At 45.5% G+C, this 24865-nt stretch overlaps 1 protein-coding gene across 1 annotated transcript in view; it reads left to right on the top strand.

Annotated features, from left to right (window-relative positions):
• ASTN1 (astrotactin 1) overlaps positions 1-24865 on the top strand; it is a 366450-nt gene that overhangs the window by 331150 nt on the left and 10435 nt on the right. The window contains exons 19-21 of the mRNA XM_055419198.2: positions 3400-3551; positions 5260-5395; positions 11775-11875. Of these exons, the coding sequence (XP_055275173.2) occupies positions 3400-3551; positions 5260-5395; positions 11775-11875 (389 nt within the window). The remainder of the gene's footprint in view (positions 1-3399; positions 3552-5259; positions 5396-11774; positions 11876-24865) is intronic.

Here is a 24865-nt window from a genome sequence, read left to right on the forward strand (position 1 = left end):
ATTCCTGGTCTGGGGAACTAAGATACCACTTTCCATGTGGTACAGCCAAAAAAAAAAAAGAGTTATATGAGACATTTAAAGACAATGTGAAAAGGAAATGGTCAAGTGTGAATCTGAAGAATAATGAAGGCTTTATGAAGGAGATGGCACTTGAATTTCTCCCTGAAGGTGGAGAAAGCAGGGCAACATGGCTTAAAGCTAAGAGAGGAAAATGTGCTAGAAGTGGGCAAAGTTAGACATCAATTATAAGGCCCGGGCCAGAAGCACGCTGGCTGGGTGACAGGCGCCATGTAGAGTGGTAAAGTACTGTTATCAGCCTTCCCCTTTAAGAGACAAGGAAACAGACTCAGATGGACTGAATAGTTCTTTCTAAAGTCACAGAACAGGAAGCAGAGCCATAGCTGAGAGACCGTGGTCTTAGCCTTCACAGTACAGAGAGGATACCTCTGAGAGATGACTTTGGGTCAAACCGGTAGAGTTTGGTGACTTGTTGAGTATGGGAGTGAGAAGGAAGGAGAAGTTGAGAATGGACTTATGCCTTATGACTGGAGTGGCAGGGAAGATGACTAGGCTACAGTTGAGAAAAGAAGCATCCCAGGAGAAGCAGGTTTGAGGAGGAGGTTGACTCCCTCTGGACCTGCCTTAGAGTTATAGTGGGACAGTCTTACAGAGATGGTCACTGGTCAGCAGGAAAGATGATCTGAGCTCTGTAACAAAGTAACAACTAGGAAGAAGGTTGAACTCTGCCCCAAAGAAACGAGAAACAGAACCAGAGCTAGGAGAAGGGATGCTCCAGACTGACTATCACCCAGGAAGAGTGGCAGGCCATGGATGCGTGTTCAGGGGTATCTGCATTTGAGGGGTGCACAACGTGCAAAGGGCTCAAGGTAGCTGAGAATGAACATGTCCAGTTGCCATCCCTGGACTCCATCCCCTCCGAGGAAGGCTGAACAGAATTGGCTGGACTCATGGAAAGGGCAGGAGCCCCTGTTAGTCTCCAGCGTGGCACCAACCATGGGAGTGGGGCACAGAAATACTGTGTCTACTAAAGAGGGCTGGTCAGACGAGCTAGAGAAGCCTGGCCCCCTGAACTGTCAGGCAAAGAGAGCCCCAAGGGAGGATCAGGGCCTGGTCACTGGAGGGCTGAGTAAGTGGGAGCAAGAGGGTAGGAGGAAACAGGTGAGTGAGAGGCTGGCCTGGGTGCACACTGCCCTCTGGTCTGTTCCACGCAAGTGCGGGTGGGCATCAGAAGGGCAGGAAGAGCACTGAGAACAAGGGGAACGCAGTGGTGGAGGGTCATTGCGAGTCCAATGTCTCCTTAGGTCTTTTCTATTTGGGTGATCTTAGACACGCCAGCCACTGGCTTCTTGCTGTTTATAGCCATGACTTGGACCTCTTAACTTGAAAGGGAATCAAGCTCATTATGAGTAAAAGCTCTTCCTTTTGGTAGAAAGGGAGACTCTAAAACATGGTGCTTCTAGACTGGTTCACCAACTAAAACAGCTACCTTTGAAATACTGAAGCCACCAGATTGTTATCATCAGGTGGACACAAAATCCAGTTATTCATGTGAGCTGATTTCATTTCTAAAGCTGCATTGACTAAATGTCACAGCAAAAAATCAAATTGGGCTAAATTTCCATAAACGGGAAAGTCTATTAAGGATTTTGCTTTCCTTGTCAACTCTAATCACTTCTTCTAACACCAGACCTTAATTTCTTGAATTTTTATCAGTAGTTGGATATAGGGATGCACTCTAGTTCTACACAAGCCTGTGTAAATCATACAAGGTCCTATTTCTCAGTAGAGGCCACAGCCTTAGTCCATATTTTCACAGAATCCGAATCCTCAGTAAGCCTTAGTTAATTCAGCTTCCTAATGCTTTTTTTCTTCAGAATAGCCCTGTGCATATGATTCTAATTAATGAATTTGTCAGTATTTGCACTGTTTTGGGTCTGCTCCATCTTTACTGTCATAGGCAAACTATGCACTCCTTCCTAGTAAGCCACTGAAGAGCATGTGGTTGGTATTATTTTCCCACCAGTTGATTTCCTTGCTGTCGCTCCCACAGTCTCCCATAATTTCTTGTTAGAGTTCTTATCACACGTGATTACAATCACATGTATAATTGTATGTTGGTCTGGTGACTACTCCATAGAAGAAGGGACTAGAGCTGGCTTGGGCATCCTTAGCACCAAACATATTCTTATAAGTAATGGGTGCTTAATAAACATTTGTTGAATTGAAATTGAACATTGCTTTGGTGTGATCCGTCCAGACTACCTTGCCTGGGAATCTTTGAGACCAGTGATACATCTTTGAGCTCAGCAGAGACTAGAGGGCCTTGCTTATGGGTGGTCATGAGATAGAGGAGTCAAGGTTGGGAGTGAATGGCAGAGACACATGTGAGGGAAGGAGGCTGGCGTGATCAAGAACTGGGAAAACTCCCCGAAGCCAGTGGTCTAGGAAGGAACAAAGACAAGAAGCAGAAGAGAAACCTACAGCACACACATGAAGTCCGAACAAAGACAGAGGATTGAAACCTCTCGGATCATTAGAAACTCCATACCAGTGGATGTCAGTAGTGTTTCTTGAATCTCTGTCATGCACAAACAGGGATGAGGTGGCCAAGAGTGGTCAAAATGGACAACTGACATGACATGAGGAGACAGTGAATTGGGAAATGCGATGAAAGACTGGAATCAGGAATCAGGATCTTCATAGAAACCCAAGAGCAAAGATAGAAACTGAAATCGGAACCTGAGTTTGCAGACACAGGCCATCGCCCTAAGGAGAGCTTGACATGTGTCCAGCTCTCTCTGGCCCAGTAAAGTCCCTTGTGAACATGACCTCCAAACTGAGCAGATGTCGGTCCCCGTAACAAGAGGGAAAGCCAGGGTTCCCCCAGCAGGGCAGATCCTATAATGTTCTCAAAGCTGAGCCAACTGTCCTTCTTAATAAAGGGTTCTCCCAGACACTATCTTCAGTGGGCCTTGGTGTGAGTCTTATAGGCACGTTTTCTTATTTTTCAAGAGCAAATCCAGAAATTATATTTTCAAGCCTATAATCTGTTACTCCAAAGGCCCTCTCCACTAACCCTGTGCGATTTAAGTATTCGTTCATCTTTGAGTTACCTGCTTATTTATTTACCAATGAATGTTGGGTTCCCAATTTGTAATAGACTCTTCGATGAACAAAATATAGACTTTAAGGACGTTCAAGAATCTTTACTTTTTTGTCCAGGAGACAGACCCTCATCATTTTAGTGGCTGGTCAAGAAAAGTTAGAAAAAAGAGAGTTTACCATGTAACAGTTGGGAAGGTGGCCTACGGTGGTATCAGGGGACATCCCAGGTCTCGGCTGGGTCCTTGTCTCATGTTTCTTCCTGTCTGCCCTCAGGCTGAGACTGTCTACGGTTCACGAGCCCAGCAGCACCCTTGTGGTCCTGGAGTGGGAACACTCAGAGCCTCCGATCGGGGTGCAGATTGTGGATTACCTCATCCGGCAAGAGAAGGTCACTGACAGGATGGACCACTCCAAAGTGGAGACAGGTGAGCATCTCCTACTAGGCAGGCTCATCTTGATCCAAGGTAGCAAAGAGAAAAGGAAAATGTCCTGCCTCCTGCCTTTGCCCCAATCCCCAGGATCCCTGGGTCACATGGGAAGAGCAAGGAGAAGCAGCAGCAGCTGTCTTCCCCCTTTAAGAGTTTTTGCTTTGTGAGTAGCTGACAAAGTCTTGTTTTGATTTTGTTTTCCTCTTTGTTTATGAAAGAGGTGTCCGTTTCATTGCCTCTAGGCACACTTACAAATAAACTACAATATGCTAGTTATCCTAGGCCACAACTAGGAAACAATTCTGTGTTAACCACTGCCATGATTACAGGAAAAAAAAAAAATCCCTTTTGCTATAACCCCCACTCCCTACCCCATCCAGACAAAAGCATGTAGAAACAGATGTGCTTATTACCCTGTGTCTTGTCCTAAAGCAAGGACCTGCTTTTGCCAGGGCCCGCTGGAAGAGGGAAGTCTTAAAGAAGTGGAAATACCCCGTAAAAAATGTTTCATGCCTCAGTATTTACTGTCTACACTTAGAGAAAGGTCAACATAAATCATTCCTAAAACTGACGCATGAACATGGGCACCAGCAGGGTGGTCTCATTCAGGGCAAATAACTTCCGGTGAAACTATCCCGGAGGCTTGGGAACATATACATTGCCTTGGGGCATGGAGAGCTGGCTCCTGCTTCTTCTGGGCCTTCCCGGATGTGCACAGGTGTTGTGAAGGTCTGGCAGTGACCACTGACCAGAACAGATGTTCTCTGCCCGAGCCAAGAACATGTCATAAAAGGGCTCTCTGGTGTGTCGGGTCCATCTTGCCTTGGTTGTTTCTGAACTGACTCTGGACAAATGGCTCCAAACTGATTAGTTAGGTGTGAATCACTCAGAAAAGACCATTCCTTCTAGGTCTCCTTTCCCTACTAGGAATTTAAGAAGATCAGGGACCAACACTTCCTTGGTGGCCCAGGGGTTAAGACTCCACCTTCTGATGCCAGAGATGTGAAGTTCTATTCCTGGTTCGGGAACTAAGATCCCACATGCCCCTGGGTGCAGCCAAAAATTAAAAAAATAATAAATTCAGCTCATTTCAGTCAAACAGTTGTGTCTGACTCTTTGCAACCCCATGGACTGCAGCACGCCAGACCTCCCTGTCCATCACCAACTTATGGAGCCTGCTCAAACTCATGTCCATCGAGTCAGTGATGCCATCCAACCATCTCATCCTCTGTCGTCCCCTTCCCCTCCTGCCTTCAGTCTTTCTCAGCATCAGGGTCTTTTCCAATGAGTCAGTTCTTCACATCAGGTGGCCACAGTATTGGAGCTTCAGCTTCAGCATCAGTCCTTCCAATGACTATTCAGGACTGATTTCCTTTAGGATTGACTGGTTTGATCTCCTTACAGTCCTGATTTCCTTTAGGAATTACTGGTTTGATCTCCTTGCAGTCCAAGGAAATCTATAAATTAATTAATTTAAAAAAAAGAAGATGGGGGACCAAATGATTTGTATATTAAGTTTTCATGGAGTTGATCATAACTATAGTGTTCTTGCCTGGAGAATCCCGGGGACAGGGGAGCCTGGTGTGCTGGCGTCTATGGGGTCGCACAGAGTCGTACATGACTGAAGCGACTTAGCAGCAGCAGCAGACATTGCTTGGCCATCACTGTTTCTCACGCCTTTTCTATTCCTTGCTGTTCTGGGCAGAAACGGTGCTAAGCTTCGTAGACGACATCATCTCCGGAGCGAAGTCTCCTTGTGCGATGCCCTCTCAGGTCCCAGACAAGCAGCTCACCACAATCTCTCTGATCATCCGATGCCTGGAACCCGACACCATCTACATGTGAGTGACACACACCAGCCTCGTTATTCCTTGCCTTGAACACCCCCAGACTCTTAGCTCGTTCCTGTTTACTACTTGAGTTCCTTTAGAGACTTGGAAAAATGTAAGTGTTCCAAATCTTGTCTCAATCATCCTTGTAGTGTGTCTGTATGTTAGTCACTGAGTCATGTCTGACTCTTTGAGACCCCGTGGACTGTAGCCCATCATGGGGTTTTCCAAGCAAGAAGACTGGAGTGGGTTGCCATATCCTTCTTCAGGGAATCTTCCTGACCCAGGTATTGAACCTAGGTCTCCCACATGGTAGGCAGATTCTTTACCGTCTGAGCCACCAGGGAAGCCCTAGCATTATAGGGGACTTTCTAAACACTGGATGGGGAGGATCAAAAAAGATAATATAATCCCATCCTAATTTACAACACAGAAGGGAAACATATAAACAACTAGCTTTAACATCAAGCAGAATGAAATAAAAGCTAGATACAAAAGAGCAAGGAACATGTCGTAGAAGAGAAAAGAAAGTTGTGATTCATTCTAAGTAGAGTGGAAGTCATCTGAGCTGGGTTGTGCAGATTTGCAGTAGGTCGCACCATGTTAGAAAAGACACACCAGGCGGAGGAAACCGCAAGGGCAGAGGTGAAGAGATGCGATGGTGAGCAGCCAGGAGATGATGGGGTGGAAGCAGACGGTGAAGAAAGGGGCTAGAAGAAACTAAACTCAGGAGAATAAAGTCACTGACACTGCAAGTCAGAGGCTATTATTACTTTTTTTTCCCTGGAGGAAAGGAGTAGAATACTAAGAGCTCTGCTTTAAAAAATCTAGCCTCAGCCACATTGAAATAGTTTTACAGAGGTGAGAGATGGTCTTTCTTCAAAGGAAATACAGCGAGCTCCTATCTTGCCAGCTCTGTTCTTGCTGATAGCTCTTCCCTGTTTCCCTCTGTGCTCTGGGAACAGCTGTGAAGTATTTTCGAAGAAGACATAAAAGACGCCAAAAGAGGAGAGATAGTGATGGAATCTAAGTCATGATGGGAACACTGGGGGCCGAAGGCAGACTTCATAGTGATGTAGCTCTGGGACCCTTTGACCCCATCAGTATGAAGAACATTTAACAGTTTACAGATGAGGTCATGAGAATAGTCAAGGTTTCCAGAATAAATCGTTTCTATTTCCACAGTGAAAGAGTTCAAAGATGAAAAGCACTGGAAATGTGAGTGACATGGATTGCAAAATGAACTTCCATGCTCAGGCTGAATATCTTCAGTACAGGAAAGAGAGATGTAACCAAGGGGCCAGGCTGATAAAAGCAAAATACATAAAGACAAGTGATATTCTGGAGGAGCTGGAAAATATAGAGAGACATAAATGGTAATAGGAGGACAAAGGCAAGTCTACTCAGGATTCTCATTAGCTGGCCTGCCGTTTGGGCAGCCCTGGTTCAGTGGTAAAGGCTCCTCCTGCCAATGCAGGAGATGCAGGAGTTAAGGGTTTGATATCTGGGTTGGGAAGATCCCCTGGAGGAGGGCATGGCAACCCACTCCAGTATTCTTGCCTGGAGACTCTCGTGGGCAGAGGAGCCTGGCGGGATACAGTCTATGGGATTGCCAAGAGTCTGACATGACTCAGTGATATGCATATCCTTCATTCATAGAGGAACCGATACAAGGAACAAAGATTTGGAAATATGGAACACCTAACCCACTGGAAATGCCTCAAACTCGGTGCAACTGGAATTCCCAGATATAATGAGGGCTCAATAATTCCTGTCACTAAGTTACAACTGTTAATTAGGAATTCAAGGCTCCTGTGAGCGTGAGGCTGGCATGGTTGTCTGTTAGGAGTGCCAGTCCTTACCCTCCCTGGGACCCTCCTCATGTTGGCCTTGGTCTGGCTACATTTCCTGATCAAAGACCTGAGTCTGATGCCTTCTCCAACTCTGCTATCCTAGGCGAGCTTTCAGTGTCTCCCTGTTAAGACTTGTATAACAAATATTCTGTCAAGGTTGATTGCAAAAGAAATGAGACTGCAGGAGCCAGAGGGAAAAAGAAACAGCCAACTTCCACTAGGTGGCGCTGCAGATCACATACAGAGGGCACGCGGGCAGGCCTGCGAGAGAGGCTCCTCTCTGCAGAGCTATCAAGTGAACCAGAGCATCAGACCCTGGAGAGGAGCCCTGCATTAAGAGCTGAGAACACACGGGCCCCACACCTGGGTTTGCTTCTAGCCGATGAGTGATGAAGCTGTTTTCTGCAGCTGTTTTCTTATCTGTAATACCAAGGAGGGCAGCCTTCATTCATGTCACGTTTACTACATGTCGGTGTTTCTGGGAACCCTCCAACCCTGGGAGATTAGGGTTACTGTTCCCACTTTATAGTTTAGGAAACTGAGTTCAGCAGCACTAAGTAACTTCCTCTGAATCACACAGCTTGTCGTCTGGGAGTGGTGGGTAGTTAAGAACTGAATCAAGGTTTGCACCTTCTTCCCTGTATCTCATTCCCAGCCAGCCCAGGCTACTGGAAGGAACAAGCATGATCTTAGTACTCACATTAACGCACAGAGCTGGCTCTTCACCTGAGGTCCACAGAGGTAGAACATCCTTTCAGTATAACTGGCTCACTTTGTCATCCTACCCTCTTTATTTGATGCATTGGAAAAGGATTATTCTGAGAAAGGCCTACAGTACAAAAACAGCTAAGAATCCCTGGTTAAAAGGGAGTGTCTGGTCTGACATCTTCATTTTACACGTGAGGAAACTGAGGCCAGAGCGGGGAGATGAGTCCTGAGCCTTGTAGCCCACCACCCCCGTTGCAGTGTGTGCCCGGAGGAGAGCCGCTGCCTTTGGAGGGTGGGGGATGAGACAGTGAACAGATAATTCAGAAAGAGGGAGTGGATTTGGAGCCATCTGCAGAAACCACCACACCTGGAGGGGGCAAGTGTGAAAGCTGCAGATAGAGGCAGCCAGCCCTAGGCAGGAAGCCCAAGGATGCTCTTTGCACATCAAGTTTCAATCCTTTAAAACTTCAGCGCTGGAGCCAGAGCAGGGTTTCGTTGGTTCACAAACACACACACTCACGAGACACGTGTCATCACACAGGCTCTAACGACAGGCTGAGCAATCCCAGCAGGCAGGCTGCGGTGGAAAGGGACCAGAAGCTCTGGACAAGGCAGTAGACACACTTACACAACAGCCCTCCGGATTGGAAGCAGAGCTTATCTCTTCTGCCCACTGATTCCAGCTACTCACTGTCCTACAAGTGTCCAGAAGGAGAAACGATGATGTTGACAATGAACAGAGAAGAATTCCTGAAGTAACTGCACATGACATTTCCACATGAAATGCATCAAGTGTTCCCCAAGCTTGTTTCAATAGTAAAAGTAATCTGGCTACTCCTCAGGGTCCCTCCAGGACTGAGAGAGTCGGGACCACTGAGGACGGTCTCTTAGGCCAAGAGTCTTCTCTATTTAGAAGCATGTGGGGAAGCATTGCCTTTCCTAATACCTTGCTTTGCTATTAAAAATCATAAGGGCATAGGACCCTAAATGGAATACTAATTGCCCAGTCAGAGTAATGAGAATTAAATACAGCACACACCATTTCATCCTAGCCCAGAACCCAGTAGACGTGGTGAACTCACGAAGCACAAAGCGAAACTCAGAGGGATGGGACAAGTGGGGCGGGGTGAGGATTAACTGCGGCCTAGGCACTGAGCGCGAGCATCCATCTGACAGCCACTGAGCTACCTGAGACTTGGGACGTTTCAGTCCAGGGCAACTGCTAGAAATCAAGGTACAATAAGGTGTACCACAAAAGGTGGCTAGAACCCACTATTGACAGTCCAGGGCAGGTGACCCCTAAGCCTGTAAATATTCAGGCAGACAGCATCACATGGCACATCAGCAGGAAGCAAGATGCCAGCCGTGACCTGGAGTCCTAAGGCGATTCTCAGGACCCTGAGAGGCAGACGGGAAAAGATGAAGCAGAGCGATCTAACAGAGGATGGGACATCAGGCAAGCTGGATCTCAGGGCGGGAGTTCAGGAGGTGGGCTCAGACACATAGTTGGGGAGGGGCCGGTGAAGGAAGAGAGCCTGGTGGTGAGAGCAGAGCACAGGGCCAGGCTCATGCTAGCGGCCCTGTGACTTTGCTGGCAGCTGGGCATTGAGCTCATGGAGAATAGGACTTCCTCTTTTCTGACTCTGGTGAGAAGTGACAGCTGCACATGGGGTCAGGGTAGAGTCTGCACATGAGGTTGAGAGGGAAATGCATCCTTGTGGGAGTCCCTGAAAGTGGGGTGCAGTTCTGCAGTCTGCCCTGTGTACCTCTGGGCCCATCCCTGACAAACAGTTCAAGACGATCTAGAGCAGAAGGGCAGAGAAGGAAGGTGAGACCTGGTCTGAGACCAGGTTGTGGGGATAAGACTAGGAAACAGAGCAGGTACCAGAAGGGCAGATCAGATGTGCCGCCTTCAGGTTTGGTGGCCTCAGTCACAATTCTAGAAATAGTAGTAAGAGGCTGATCCGGTGTTTGTGTGTTGCGGGGTCTAGAAGGAATGATGAAATATTCTGGGGGCTGCCATTGCTAGGCATCCAGGCAGCCCAGAGTGTGGGCCTAGATGCCAAAGGCTCAGATCTAGGAGGGTAGGGATGGTGGGGGAGAAGGGCAGCCAGCCCCTGGGTTTTGGATCAGGGTGGCAGAAGGGTTTAATCTCAGGCAAGGTGGTAGATCCGAACTAAGGAGCAAGGCGAGGAGCAGAGGGCAGCAGAATTGACAGTCAGTAGTACACAGAAGATGGGAAAGCCAAGCCCCTGGTCCTTGTTTGATTGACAGCAAAGAGGCAGGCCGATCCTACACAGCCGGTGGAGTGGGCTTCCAGCATGAGACTCTGAGGAGGGCAGAGGGAGGGAAAACAGCACATCAGGATACACAGGTTCTTAACACTGACCATTTCCTGGGTTTCTCAGTGGGGAGGCAGTGCAGATGCAAGGCTGTCTTTTCTCTGCCGTGAGAATCGTGTCTTTCCTGGCAGAGTCTTTAGGCAATTTCCATTTCTTTCCTGCCTCACCGGTTTAGCTGTCTGAGGCTCATTTACCTGAACAGGTACCAGGGCCCTCTGTCTCGGGGCCTCTTTCTTCTTTTCACCTCTCTCCCTCCCTGCAGCTTTGCCCAGAGGAAAGAAGATCCAGACTTGCCAATAAATGCAACCTCCCAGGGAGACAGAGCAAAAGAGAGAGAGACAAGAAAAGCAGTGTTAATGATTTGCTTTAGACTCACTAGATTAGTTGTTAGAGGCCCTGGGCACTGACACCGGGGGTTATCTTCATGGTTGTATTCAGATTCCTCTCTGAGTAGCAGAGCTTGGTGTTGCTTTTTCCCCTGCATCCAGCTCCGTCACCTGAGGGGGAAATTTTACACTGAGCCTTTGATAGCCAGATCCTTATTCTCTTTCTGGAGTGTGTGTGTCTGTGTCTGTGTGTGTCTGTGTCTGTGTATGTGTTGAAGGGTGGGGGGCTCTTAGAACCACATCTTCTCATTGCCAGGGGGAGCATAAGGTTTCCACTCTGGCCTCCTGGTCCATGGCCAGGGGTCAGAAGGAGTCGCATGTAGGAAATAGAGGGTTCAGTCACAGGCAGGTCAGGACCCCTTGACTCTGGCTGTTTCACTTCTGACTTTAAAGAGGAAAACTGTCCTCAGTGCTTGGCACAAAAGCCTCAACTGAGCACAAGATGGACAGAACAGAATTGATAGCAGTGTTAGTGGGCGCCAGGTACTACGTTAGGTATTTCTGAGCTTTATTATCCCGTTTCATCTTCACAGTGGTCTGCAAGCAGTGTTATTATCATCCCCATTTCACAGAGAGGGAAAATAAAGCTCAGAAGTGTCAACTGCAGCTCCACTTGGCAGGGAGTGGAGGTTTCAGACCCGCATCAGACCATCTGTCCCCATAGATGCTTGCTCTTTTCCTCAGCTCAGTAGTTGTCAGGATGTAACAGGCATCAGAGTCACCTGGAAGGCTTGTCATAGCACAGATTTTGTCCTCATGCCTAGAGTTTCTGATCCAGTAGGTCTGGCGTGAGGCGTCAGGAATTTCATTGCTATCCACTTCCCTGGCGATACTACTAGTCTGGGGACCCTACTTGGAGAAACACTGCCCTGCACCATGATGGTTGCTATCACGCAGTATCCTCAAGACAGCAAATGACAGCCCAGGACCTACCAGGAAGTAGTAAAAGACTCAGTACTGCATGCTTTATGACCTGGTGATGGTAGCAAGTGCGTGACTGGGTGGCGAGAGCAGCCGGGGCAAACGCGTCCATCCAGGCAAGCCTTGGTTGCAGCCAGACCCGGCTGCGTCCTCTCTGCTGATGCCCTCCCCTCCCTGGCAGGTTTACCCTGTGGGGCGTGGACAACACGGGACGACGCTCCAGGCCGAGTGATGTGATCGTGAAGACCCCTTGCCCCGTGGTGGATGATGTCAAAGCTCAAGGTAAGAGACACGGAGGCCAGCAGAGTGTGCTGAGGGATGCTCCAGGGACCTCACCTCACCACAGGGAAAGGGGGAGCAAGGGAGTCAAACAGAACAGTCTGGAGTTCAGCGGGGAAGGGGGAGAATTCAAGGCTCAGGATGGAGCATCTCCTTTGCAGGAACTCCTCAACCTCTGCCTCTGGTGTGGAAATCTGCATTGTGCCCCGGTATTCCACATGGCCTATAAATTAGGGAACGTAGCAGACACTGGTGAAGGCCCCAGACACACATGGCAGTATCCCAGGTGCTCAGGGACACCAGGTGCTTTAGTACCTGTGACCTCTGCCCTCAGGATGCTCACCAGCTCACTTACCCTCTTCCTGTCTTTTTTTTTTTGTACATCTGAAAGCTTATTTTGAATTACAGTAAAGGAAAACTACAGATTTAGAATGCATTGCTGTATGACTCCCTCCTACAAAAGATGTGTCAAAATCCTCATTCTGTATTTTGGAATTGTTATGGATCAGTTCTTTGGTAAAGAATTGCCCTTTTTCAATGCACCAGAACGAGCCCTTGTCAGTTAGGAAGCGTTGGTTTTCAGTCAACATCCATTATATAGAGAGTGCATTTCTGGCTGCTGCTTCTCCTGAAGTTTCCTGCTGTCTGGATAGCGTCCCTTACTCTAAGGTTTATTATGTTCCCTCCACAACCAGGATTTTACCCTGCTGGGCACCCGTTCTGCAGGGCCCTGGCACTCGTTAAAGTGATCTGATCAACTACCAATATCTACTAGCACTTGGACTGCTAACAGAGCAATAGCATGTGCATATTAACAGAAATGGTGACTGGTGTTAGAAGTTTAGGTTGCACAGGTTTTGATAAGAGAAGTTTTCTTGCCAAGCTGGCCTGTGGTACCCCTTAAATCACCCTAACTGTGGCACCTGACTCCAGCTGCCTCAAGCTGGTTATGAGTTGACATAATCCCACAATGTTCAAGGGGTGACACCATGGTGATGCAAAGTCACACTGGGAAGAGAGACCTAGCCCTACATTATTTATTTTTAAAAATGTCGTATTTATCTATTTATTTTGGCTGCGCTGGGTCTTCTAGTTGAAGAGAGCGGTGGCCGCTCTCTAGCTGCGGAGCACGGGCTTCTCATTGTGGGGGCTTCTCTGCTTGTGGGGCAGACTCTCGGGCTCACAGGCTTCGGCAGTTGCAGCACATGGGCTCAGTAGTTGCTGTTCTCAGGCTCTAAAGCTCGGGCTCAGCAGTTGTGGGCTCAGCTGCTCTGAGTCATGTGGGATCTTCCTGGACTAGGGATCGAACCTGTGTCTCCTGCATTGCAAGGTGGATTCTTCACCCCTGGATCACCAGGGAAGGCCTGTTGTTCTTGTTGTTTAGTCCCCAAATCATGTCTGACTCTGCAACCCCATGGACAGCAGCACACCAGGCCTCCCAGTCCCTCAGTATCTCTCGGAGTTTGCCCAAGTTTCATGTCCATTGAATGGGTGATGCCACCCAACCATCTCATCTTTTGTTGCCCTCTTCTTCTTCTGCCTTCTAGGGAAACCCTAGATCTCCTTAATTAGGATCCCTGATGCTGCAGCACTTTACAACTTCTGAAAGGGAAGGACTTTGATTGACCGCCTCATTAAACGTGCATCGCGCGCTGAAAGCAGAGTTATTTTCAGCACAGAAAGCTGATCATTTTAATGTCTCATCTTACAACCCTTTAACGGGTTTCCATTCTTTTCCTGACGAAGATCAAAATACGTATCAGGCATCCGTTCAGTTGAGTCGCTCAGTCGTGTCCGTATCAGGCATATTAGGACCTAAATAGAGGAGCCCTTGCCCACTTCTCCGGCTTCTTCTTGCCCCTGCCCCCCATCAGTCGCTGTGTTTCTGAAGCCTCAGGGTGTCTCCCAGCACACCATTTCCCACACAGAGGCTCTGCCCGGGTCGGGCTTTTGACCTCAAGCGTGCTCCAGCCCCACCCCTTCCACTGATCAGCTCCTGTCAGTGTACAGTTCTCAGAGCAAGCGTCCCTGCTCCGAGGAGGGGTCCAGGGCCACCGCTCGATGCCCTCATAGGACCATGTTTCTTTCCTTCAGAACGCTTATCTCAGCTTGTTATTACAATGACTTATTCAATGCCTGTCTACCTCATTAGTCGGCGAGTTCCATGAGAGCAGAGTTCTGTTCTCTCTCTGCTCACAGTTGTGTCCCTAACACTCAGAAAGCAGCCCGCTGACTGACTGGTTCCAGAAAACGTAGACTGTGGAGTCGGACCACGCAGGATCAAGTTTCTGCTCTGCTATCTAACTACTTGACCTTAAGCAGGTTATTTCACCCCATACTTCAGCTTATTACTCTGTAAAATGGAGTGGGGATTACGATACCCTAGGTAATTAGTTTCCAGTGAGAGTTCAATAAGCTTTTGACTGTGTGGATCACAATAAACTGTGGAAAGCTCTGAAAGAGATGGGAATACCAGACCACCAGTAGTCATGTATGGATGTGAGAGTTGGACTATAAAGAAAGCTGAGCGCTGAAGAATTGATGTTTTTGAACTATGGTGTTAGAGAAGACTCTTGAGAGTCCCTTGGACTGCAAGGAGATCCAACCTGTCAATCCTAAAGGAAATCAGTCCTGAATATTCATTGGAAGGACTGATGTTGAAGCTGAAACTCCAATACTTTGGCCACCTGGTGCGAAGAACTGACTCATTTGAAAGACCCTGATGCTGGGGAAGATTGAAGGCGGGAGGAGAAGGGGATGACAGAGGATGAGATGGTTGAATGTGTCACTGACTCAATGGGCATGAGTTTGAGTAAACTCTGGGAGTTGGTGATGGACAGGGAGGCCTGGCGTGCTGTGATTCATGGGGTCGCAAAGAGTTGGACACGACTGAGTGACTGAACTGAACTGAACTGAACTGAGAGTGCAATAAGTAAATTTATGTAACTTTTTAAAAAATTTCTTGGAGTATAGTTGATTTACAATGTTGTGTTAGTTTCAGCTGTACAGCAAAGTGAATCAGTTAAAAATATACATAGATCCATTCTTTAGATTCTTTTCCCATATAGGCTATTGCAGACTATTGAGTTCCCTGTGCTGAACAGTAGGTCTTTTTTAAATTATCTATTTTATATATACTAGTGTGTGTCAATCCCAATCTTCTAATTTATCCCTCCTCCCTCTTATCCTGTGGTAATTCCCCTTTTGCTTATAATGTTAAATTAGGTATTTAGAGGGTTGTTATGTAAAAGACAGAAAACCTTCCTTTTATCTCAATACTAATGAAGAGAAAACCTCTATTAGAAAATAGTTTTCAAGCTATATATCAAAATAATTCCCCCTGTCAGGACTGTTGGTCTTCACTGAGATGTTACAGCTGACTGGAGACCTTTAAGTATAAGACCAATATGATTCTCTCTGGAGTGAGTGCTGCCTGGCTTGTAGGGTGTGGACAGAATGAATTTTGAACATCTGAGAAATCCCTCCGTGATGAAAGCATAATCTGGGGTGGAACATCCTTAGATGAGAGACTGGGGAGGACCCACGGCACCCTTACTTTATCATCTGTTTTTTTTTTTTTTTTTTGATGAAGGGTTTTATTTATTTTTTTTTTCAATTTTATTTATTTATTTTTTTCAAGTCGAACAGACTAAATTTCTTTAAACAAACTTACTTATACTCCAGAGTCCTTTAAAAACTTAATAGCATTTATACATTGAAGGTATTTGATTTTCTTGTAACTAGCACTTCAAATGCAACAAGCATTTGAAGCAACAAGCATTTGACCCAACAAGTAAAACTTTCTACAGTTCATAACTTTTATAAATAAAATAAATTAAATGTACAGTGAATTAAGTTCTCTGAAATATTTCAATATTTCTGCAGGTTTAGTAACATCGTAAAATACATTTCAACTAAAATTCACAAATCTAAAAACCTGTTAGGCATTTTTAGGCGTTTTAAGATGGAAATGAAGACCAATGTTACATCGTAATATGCCAATTACAAATAGTACTTCAAATAGCAAATACTACAGTTTGTCCCAAACTTAAAAACTATTCATGAACTCAACACTGAACTATTGATGGCTATGAGAATTGTTTCCTAGCCTTTTTGAAAATTTCAACCCATTTACGTTTAAGGTAATTATTGATAAGTACGATCCCGTAGCCATTTTCTTTATTGCTTTGGGTTCAAGTTTATACAGTCTTTCTGTGTATCCTGTCTATAGAAGATCCTTTAGCATTTGTTGGAGAGCTGGTTTGGTGATGCTGAATTCCCTCAGCTTTGATTTCTTACTCCAAGCCAGAGCAGGGACAGGTGGTGAGAAGGTGCCCCAGTTCTTTCTGTTTTGGAGACTTTGCCAATGTCCTTGCTGGCAGCAGCAGGCACCCTGGACATCCTTGCGGAATAGACAGTGGGCTGGTTGACATCAGTGGGTGATAAGAAGGTAAGCGAGATGCCTCATAATGCCCCCTGCAGGAAGATATGGATAGAGCAACTCTGGAATAAAGAGTGGGGCCTCCCAGGTGGCACTAGCAGTCAAGAACCCACCTGCCAATGCAGGAGACATTAAAGACACAGGTTTGATCCCTGGGTCAGGAAGATCCCCTGGAGGAAGGCATGGCAACCCACTCCAGTATTCTTGCCTGGAGAATCCCATGGACAGAGGAGCCTGGCGGGCTACAGTCCACGGGGTCGCAAAGACTTGGGCACAACGGAAGCGACTTGGCACACACACGAGGTAAAGTACTCAGCCGAGGGAGACCACGGTACTATTTCTCTGCAGGGCTTCTTTGTGTTAATTCTAGTACCCATACCAAAATATGCTTCTGATTATTCGTGCTCCCAGGCAAAAAAGACTTTCTGAAACCCCAGCAGACCAGCTGGGGGCACAAGAGGAAATTTAATGCTGAGAGAATGAAATAATGTTCCCAGGTCCCGTTATCCTTCAGCCAGGAAGGAGTCCTGTACAGGGCAGGTGTGGAGATTAATGAATTAGACTAATTAAGGGCATCCTTTCAAATTAGTACTGGCCTAGCAATTATAAAAAAAAAAAAAGCTATATACTTTGCCTTCTTCAAACCCAGATGGCAATCATAAATATAACTCACTTGGGTGGAGTTTACAACTAGTAACAAATGGGAATTACCTTTTAAGTGACCCAGAGCATGACCTCAGTACCTAATAATCTACCAGAAAGCCAGACTCTATTTCTTATATGATCATTTTCCTAAACTAGGAATTCTTGTATGAAGAATTTTACCACCCCATGACTGTAAAGCCTTTGACCAAATAAGTTTCTACCAGTAAAACCACCCTTCTCCTAGCAGGAAAGGCTATGGTCAGTAATAAGATCAACTTAGTCTCTAGGTTGGGGTGCGGCCTTACAGGAGTTCTTCATGTGACTTCACTAAGCAAATGCTGATTCTGATCCATCTTTCCTCCAGCATCCATCCTCCCTTCCTGATGCCAAACATAAATCCTATCCATTCCTTCATTGCTACTTCCATAGCCATTTATTCATTAATAACACACCCTGGTATTAGATGCTAAAGAAACAAAAAGAACAAGGCTCAGAATCTATTTTCAAGAATTCTGTAGTCAGATTTCTGAATTTATCAAATAAAACAACTTATTTCAAGCCCTTCCTAAATATCTGACTTAGGCTTTAGCGGGGGAAATAATCCCTTGCCTCATGGAGACTATATTTAAGCAGGGATGACAAAGCCAAAAACAAAAAAAAAATTGGGAAAAAAAATACTGTGTCAGATAGTGACATATGTTATGGAGCCATACAAGCAAGGGAATGGTTTAAGAGCTGCAGAGGGCAGAATTTCAACTAGAGTGGGCTGGGAAGCAGGTGAGGGAGGAAAATACACAGACATCCGGGGGAGGGGCCTTCTCAGATTTCAGCCATCATAGGGATATGGAGGGAAGGAAGAGTGCGCCAAGGTCAAGGGCGAAGGGAAAGTTGGTTGCCGTGTAACAGTGCTGGTCCCAAATGAATTAGTATAGAACAGTGGTGGTCAAAGAGTGGTCCAGACCACCAGCAGCAGCATCACCTGGGAGCTCGTTAGAAATGCAGACACTCAGGTTCCATCTGAGACCTACTGGATCAGGAACTTCAGTGGGACCCAGAAACCTGGGCTTTCACAAGCCTTCCTGGCTGTGAATTAATTCTCAAGTTTGAGAATCCCTGGTGTGAAGGAAGCACAGAGCAGCGTAGAGAGAGAAAGGTTGGGGAGAGGACAGACAGACTTGGGGGATGCAGGGGAAGAGACTTTGCAATTTGGACAGTGGTAAGAATACAAAGCAGGAGATCTGAGTTTGATCCCTGGGTTGGGAAGATCCCCTGAAGAAGGGCATGGCAACCCACTCCAGTATTCTCACTTGGAGAATCCCCATGGACAGAGGAGCCTGGTTGGCTACCGTCCATGGGGTCGCAAGAATCAGACACAACTGAGTGACTAAACACAGCACACAAGAATGACAGAGATAAAAAGCCAGCTGGGATTCACGGTCCTCAAGTTTTCACATGGAATTCTATGGTCAGTTACTTCAGTGCAGGGACAGACTGGCCTTTTAGGTAGTTCCCCACCAAAATAATGAAACTGATGACTTAGGACCTCCATGCAGGAGACTGTCATCACAGCAGCCAAGGAAGCCATTGCAGAAGGGATAGATGCTTCCCAGGATGCTTATTTCTTAGTAAAAAGAGCAACCACTGCTGGGGGATGAGAAAGCTCCCTCCTGCCCTTGGAGTCACTCCTTTTCATTTAAATGAGACTATTTCCTCATGCCCCGCTCTTGGACTCCTATGTTTCAATCTCTGTCTCATGGCACTGGGAAAAGCATAATCAAGTAGAGAACCAGTAACAGTGATTTTTAAAAATAATGTCTACTATTGTCCAGCTCTGTCTCGCCCTCACTTCCAACACCATGGGTGATCCGCGTGTTTCAGACCTGCTGCCCACCATAGCTGGGGAGTTTCTCTGCGGGTGTTTCCTCTCCCTGGTCTGCTCTGCCCCAGATGTCCCCAGCTCATTCTCTCCCCTTCTCCAAGCCTCAGCTTGATTGTCATCTTTCCAGTGATTCCCTCATATTTAAAATTGCAATGCCCCATCCAGCACTCCGAGGCTTCCTTCTCTTTTATTTTTTTAACACACCGTATTTTACTTATATATTATGTTTATTGCTTCACTGAATGTGTCCTACCACCAGACTCATCATAAAATGAGAGCTTTTATCAAAGTTTCTCCCGGATGTAGCCCAAGTACATAGAAAAATGTCAAGCTTGTGGTAAGCACTCAGTTAAAAATTATTTAGAATGAATTGATGGGTCAGTAAATGTGTACTTGCTCTTTCCAGACATCATGTGAAAGAAAGGCTTTACATTCATCATCACTTTTAGCCTCACAATACTCTTGGAAGATATGTGTTATTGATCATCACTGAACAAACAAGGAAACTAAAGCCCAGAGAGGTTAAGTAACTTGTCTGAGGTCACACAGCCAGTGGAGCCCAACTCCATTCGATGCCGTGGTACCTGTTCTCAAACCGCACCTTTGCGTCTGAGGCCTTTAGTCCCGCCCTGTTGATTTATTCTGCTGAAGAGTTCTTAACTCCCTTCTCTCTCTCTTTTTTTTTTCTTTTTGTGATGAGGCTGCAGATGTTGACACATTGCCAACTCTTCACTGGCATTTTCAGTTCAGTTCAGTCGCTCAGTCGTGTCTGACTCTTTGCAACCCCATGAATCACAGCACACCAGGCCTCCCTGTCCATCACCAACTCCCAGAGTTCACTCAAACTCATGTCCATCGAGTCGGTGATGCCATCCAGCCATCTCATTCTCTGTTGTCCCCTTCTCCTCCCGCCCCCAAATCCCTCCCAACATCAGAGTCTTTTCCAGTCAACTCGTCGCATGAGGTGGCCAAAGTATGGGAGTTTCAGCTTTAGCATCAGTCCTTCCAATGAACACCCAGGGTTGATCTCCTTTAGAATGGACTGGTTAGATCTCCTTGCAGTCCAAGGGACTCTCAAGAGTCTTCTCCAGCACCACAGTTCAAAAGCATCAATTCTTTGGCAATCAGCTTTCTTCACAGTCCAACTCTCACATCCATACATGACCATGGGAAAAACCATAGCCTTGACTAGACGGACCTTGGTTGGCAAAGTAATGTCTCTGCTTTTTAATATGCTATCTAGGTTGGTCATAACTTTCCTTCCAAGGAGCAAGCATCTTTTAATTTCCTGGCTGCAGTCAGCATCTGCAGTGATTTTGGAGCCCAAAAATATAAAGTCTGACACTGTTTTTCCATCTATTTCCCATGAAGTGATGGGACCAGATGCCATGATCTTTGTTTTCTGAATGTTGAGCTTCAAGCCAACCTTTTCACTCTCCTCTTTCACTTTCATCAAGAGGCTTCTTAGTTCCTCTTCACTTCCTGCCATAAGGGTGGTGTCATCTGCATATCTGAGGTTATTGATATTTCTCCCGGCAATCTTGATTCCAGCTTGTGCTTCTTCCAGCCCAGCGTTCCTCATGATGTACTCTGCATATAAGATAAATAATCAGGGTGACAATATACAACCTTGACGCACTCCTTTTCCTATTTGGAACCAGTGTGTTGTTCCATGTCCAGTTCTAACTGTTGCTTTCTGACCTGCATACAGGTTTCTCAAGAGGCAGCTCAGGTGGTCTGGTATTCCCATCTCTTTCAGAATTTTCAACAGTTTATTGTGATCCACACAGTCAAAGGCTTTGGCATAGTCAATGATGCAGAAATAGATGTTTTTCTGGAACTCTCTTGCTTTCTCCATGATCCAGCGGATGTTGGCAATTTGATCTCTGGTGCCTCTGCCTTTTCTAAAATCTGCTTGAACATCTGGAAGTTCATGGTTCACATATTGCTGAAGCCTTGCTTGGAGAATTTTGAGCATGACTTTACTAGCATGTGAGATGAGTGCAATTGTGCGGTAGTTTGAGCATTCTTTGGCATTGCCTTTCTTTGAGATTGGAATGAAGACTGACCTTTTCCAGTCCTGTGGCCACTGCTGTGTTTTCCAAATTTGCTGGCATATTGAGTTCAGCACTTGCACAGCATCGTCTTTCAGGATTTGAAATAGCTCAATTGGAATTCCATCACCTCCACTAGCTTTGTTCATAGTGATGCTCTCTAAGGCCCACTTGACTTCACATTCCAAGAGGTCTGGCTCCAGGTGAATGATCACGCCATCGTGATTATCTTGGTCGTGAAGATTTTTTTGTATAGTTCTTCTGTGTATTCTTGCCACCTCTTCTTAATATCTTCTGCTTCTGTTAGGTCCATACCATCTGTCCTTTATCGAGCCCATCTTTGCATGAAATGTTCCCTTGATATCTCTAATTTTCTTAAAGAGATCTCTTGTTTTTCCTATTCTGTTGTTTTCCTCTATTTCTTTGCATTGATCGCTGAGGAAGGCTTTCTTATCTCTCCTTGCTATTCTTTATAACTCTGCATTCAGGTGCTTATATCTTTCCTTTTCTCCTTTGCTTTTCGCTTCTCTTCTTTTCACATTTCACTGGCATTTTAACTATTCCTGAATACCCTGCAAGTCAAGAGAAGAAAGACCCATATGTATTTTGGATAGCTCAAAACTTCTGGGAAGCTGAAAGCTGGGTAAATGATAACCAAAAATACCTTAGAGTCTTTAACATTCTTTGAGTTAGTGAATTCCTCCGATGCTATGAAATTAATGAAATAATATCCATAAATTCCCTCAGTGAAGCTAGGAAGAGCCAGAAATACTCAGTCTATGGAAGCCTAGCATGTAGATCTTTCTGAATACAGCATCCCATTTAGTGATGTAGGCTTTTAAGCACACCCTGGAGTTAGGTTACCTTGGTTTTAGGAGATTTATCATGAAACCTGGGCCTGTCTCGCCTGGTCTCAGATGCAAATGCTGATGCTATTGGCCTTCTCTAGTTGGGTATTGCTGCTGTGCTGGGAGAATAGTGAATACGCCAGAAAACACCTTCTCAGTCATCACCGTACCTCAGCAGAATGTCCCTCCGGCCTCACCACCAGGGCCGGAGCCTGGGATGGTGTGTCCCATCACCAGAAATAAGAACAGACTTACCTCAGTAAAAGGGTGGGAGAAGGAACCCCAGACCTCCCTGTCTGGGCCCTGATCTGATCACATGCATTTTTCCTCTATTGGTCATTCTTTTCTTTTTTTTTTAATATAAATTTATTTATTTTAATTGGAGGCTAATTACTAAACAATATTGTATTGGTTTTGCCATACATTGACATGAATCTACCCCGGGTGTTTATGTGTTCCCCATCCTGAACCCTCCTCCCACCTCCCTCCCCATACCATCCCTCTGGGTCATCCCAGTGCACCAGCCCTGAGCATCCTGTATCATGCATCAAACCTGGACTGGCAATTCATTTCACATATGATAATATACATGTTTCAATGCCATTCTCCCAAATCATCCAACCCTCACCCTCTCCCACAGAGCCCAGAAGACTGTTCTATACATCTGTGTCTCTTTTGCTGTCTCACATACAGGGTTATCGTTACCATCTTTCTAAATTCCATATATATGCGTTGCTGCTGCTGCTGCTAAGTCACTTCAGTCGTGTCCGACTCTGTGTGACCCCATAGACGGAAGCCCACCAGGCTCCCCCGTCCCTGGGATTCTCCAGGCAAGAACACTGGAGTGGGTTGCCATTTCCTTCTCCAATGTGTGAAAGTGAAAAGTGAAAGTGAAGTTGCTTAGTCGTGTCCGACCCTTAGCGAGTCCACGGACTGCAGCCTACCAGGCTCCTCCATCCATGGGATTTTCTAGGCAATAGTACTGGAGTGGCTTGCCATTGCCTTCTCCGATATATGCGTTAGTATACTGTATTGGTATTTTTCTTTCTGGCTTACTTCATTCTGTATAATAGGCTCCATCTTCATCCACCTCATTATAACTGATTCAAATGTATTCTTTTTAATGGCTGAGTAATACTCCATTGTATATATGTACCAAAGCTTTCTTATCCATTCATCTGCAGATGGACATCTAGGTTGCTTCCATGTCCTGGCTGTTATAAACAGTGCTGTGATGAACATTGGGGTACACATGTCTCTTTCAATTCTGTTTTCCTCGGTGTGTATGCCCAGGAGTGGGATTGCTGGGTCATATGGCAATTTTCAGTTTTTTAGCTTATAGTTTGCTTAGAGTTTCCTTTGTTGTGCAGAAGCTTTTAATTTTAATTAGGTTCCATTTGTTTATTTTTGCTTTTATTTCCAGTATACTGGGAGGTGGGTCATGGAGGATCCTGCTCTGGTCTATTTTCAGTTTTTTAAGGAATCTCCACAATGTTCTCCATAGTGGCTGTACTAGTTTGCATTCCCACCAACAGTGTAAGAGGGTTCCCTTTTCTCCACACCCTCTCCAGCATTTATTGCTTGTCAACTTTTGGATAGCAGCCATTCTGACTGGCGTGAAATGGTACCTCATTGTGGTTTTTATTTGCAGTTCTCTGATAATGAGTGATGTTGAGCATCTTTTCATGTGTTTGTTAGCCATCTGTATGTCTTCTTTGGAGAAATGTCTGTTTAGTTCTTTGGCCCATTTTTTGATTGGGTCGTTTATTCTTCTGGAATTGAGCTGCAGGAGTTGCTTGTATGTTTTTGAGGTTAATTCTTTGTCAGTTGCTTCATTTGCTATGATTTTCTCCCATTCTGAAGGCTGTCTTTTCTTATAGACAGTATGGTTTGCTTAGAGTTTCCTTTGTTGTGCAGAAGCTTTTAATTTTAATTAGGTTCCATTTGTTTATTTTTGCTTTTATTTCCAATATACTGGGAGGTGGGTTATGGAGGATCCTGTTGTGATTTGTGTCGGAGAGTGTTTTGCCTATGTTCTCCTCTAGGAGTTTTATAGTTTCTGATCTTACGTTTAGATCTTTAATCCGTTTTGAGTTTATTTTGGTGTATGGTGTTAGAAACTGTTCTAGTTTCATTCTTTTACAAGTGGTTGACCAGTTTTCCCAGCACCACTTGTTAAAGAGACTGTCTTTTCCCCATTGAATATTTTTGCCTCCTTTGTCAAAGATAAGGTGTCCATAGGTGCGTGGATTTATCTCTGGGCTTTCTATTTTGTTCCATTGATCTATATTCCTGCCTTTGTGCCAGTACCATAGTGTCTTGATGACTGTGGCTTTGTAATAGAGCCTGAAGTCCGGCAGGTTGATTCTTCCAGTTCATTCTTTTCGAAGTGGGCACTCCCTGTCTCCCATTGAACACAGCACAGCTCTTAGGTTAGTTCCTCTGCTTCTTTCCATTTCTACTGCAGAAATGACAGACTTCCTGTGTTTTGACTCGACTCTTTCTCGTGTAGCATGTATGGGTCAGCCAGGGAAATGTCCTCTGCCAGAAGTAGTCACTCCAGAAAGCATCCCCTAAGACCCTGCCTCCTGCATGTTAAATTGATTAAACACTATCATCCCCTGAGCGTTGATGCAAGAGAGCAATGGGAGATAGATAACTTTTTCAACCCTGACTCCAGCCCACACTGGCTATGCAACCTTGGGCAGATAACCTGGCCTCTGTGACTATCCTCATTTGTAGGACAAGAACATTCATAATCATTGTGCAGTGCTGGTGTGAAGATTAGAATTCACAGGGGTAACGTTCTTGGCAATCAATAATCTGTTAACAAATAAATACCAGAGCTCTTTATAATCTGTATAATTTTATTTATATTATTTATATTCTATTAATATATAATAAATACCAGAGATCTTCTAGTTTAAATCACTGTCCACTTTATTTCTTGATCTTATTTTAACAACCTGAGAATTTTAAAGTCCTGAAAATCCAAATGAATTTCTGGACTGAAATTATTTTTCCTGCAGCTAAAGATGCTGGTTACAAGGGTTTAACTGCTAATGGGTTGGTATAACCTGGTCTGGAGAAACATCACCAGAAACCCTCCCCCAAAGTAGATTCAAA

Source organism: Moschus berezovskii, chromosome 17, assembly GCF_049115385.1.
Source record: "Moschus berezovskii isolate FMDL1 chromosome 17, NW_MosBer_1.0, whole genome shotgun sequence".
Classification (NCBI taxonomy): Eukaryota; Metazoa; Chordata; class Mammalia; order Artiodactyla; family Moschidae; genus Moschus; species Moschus berezovskii.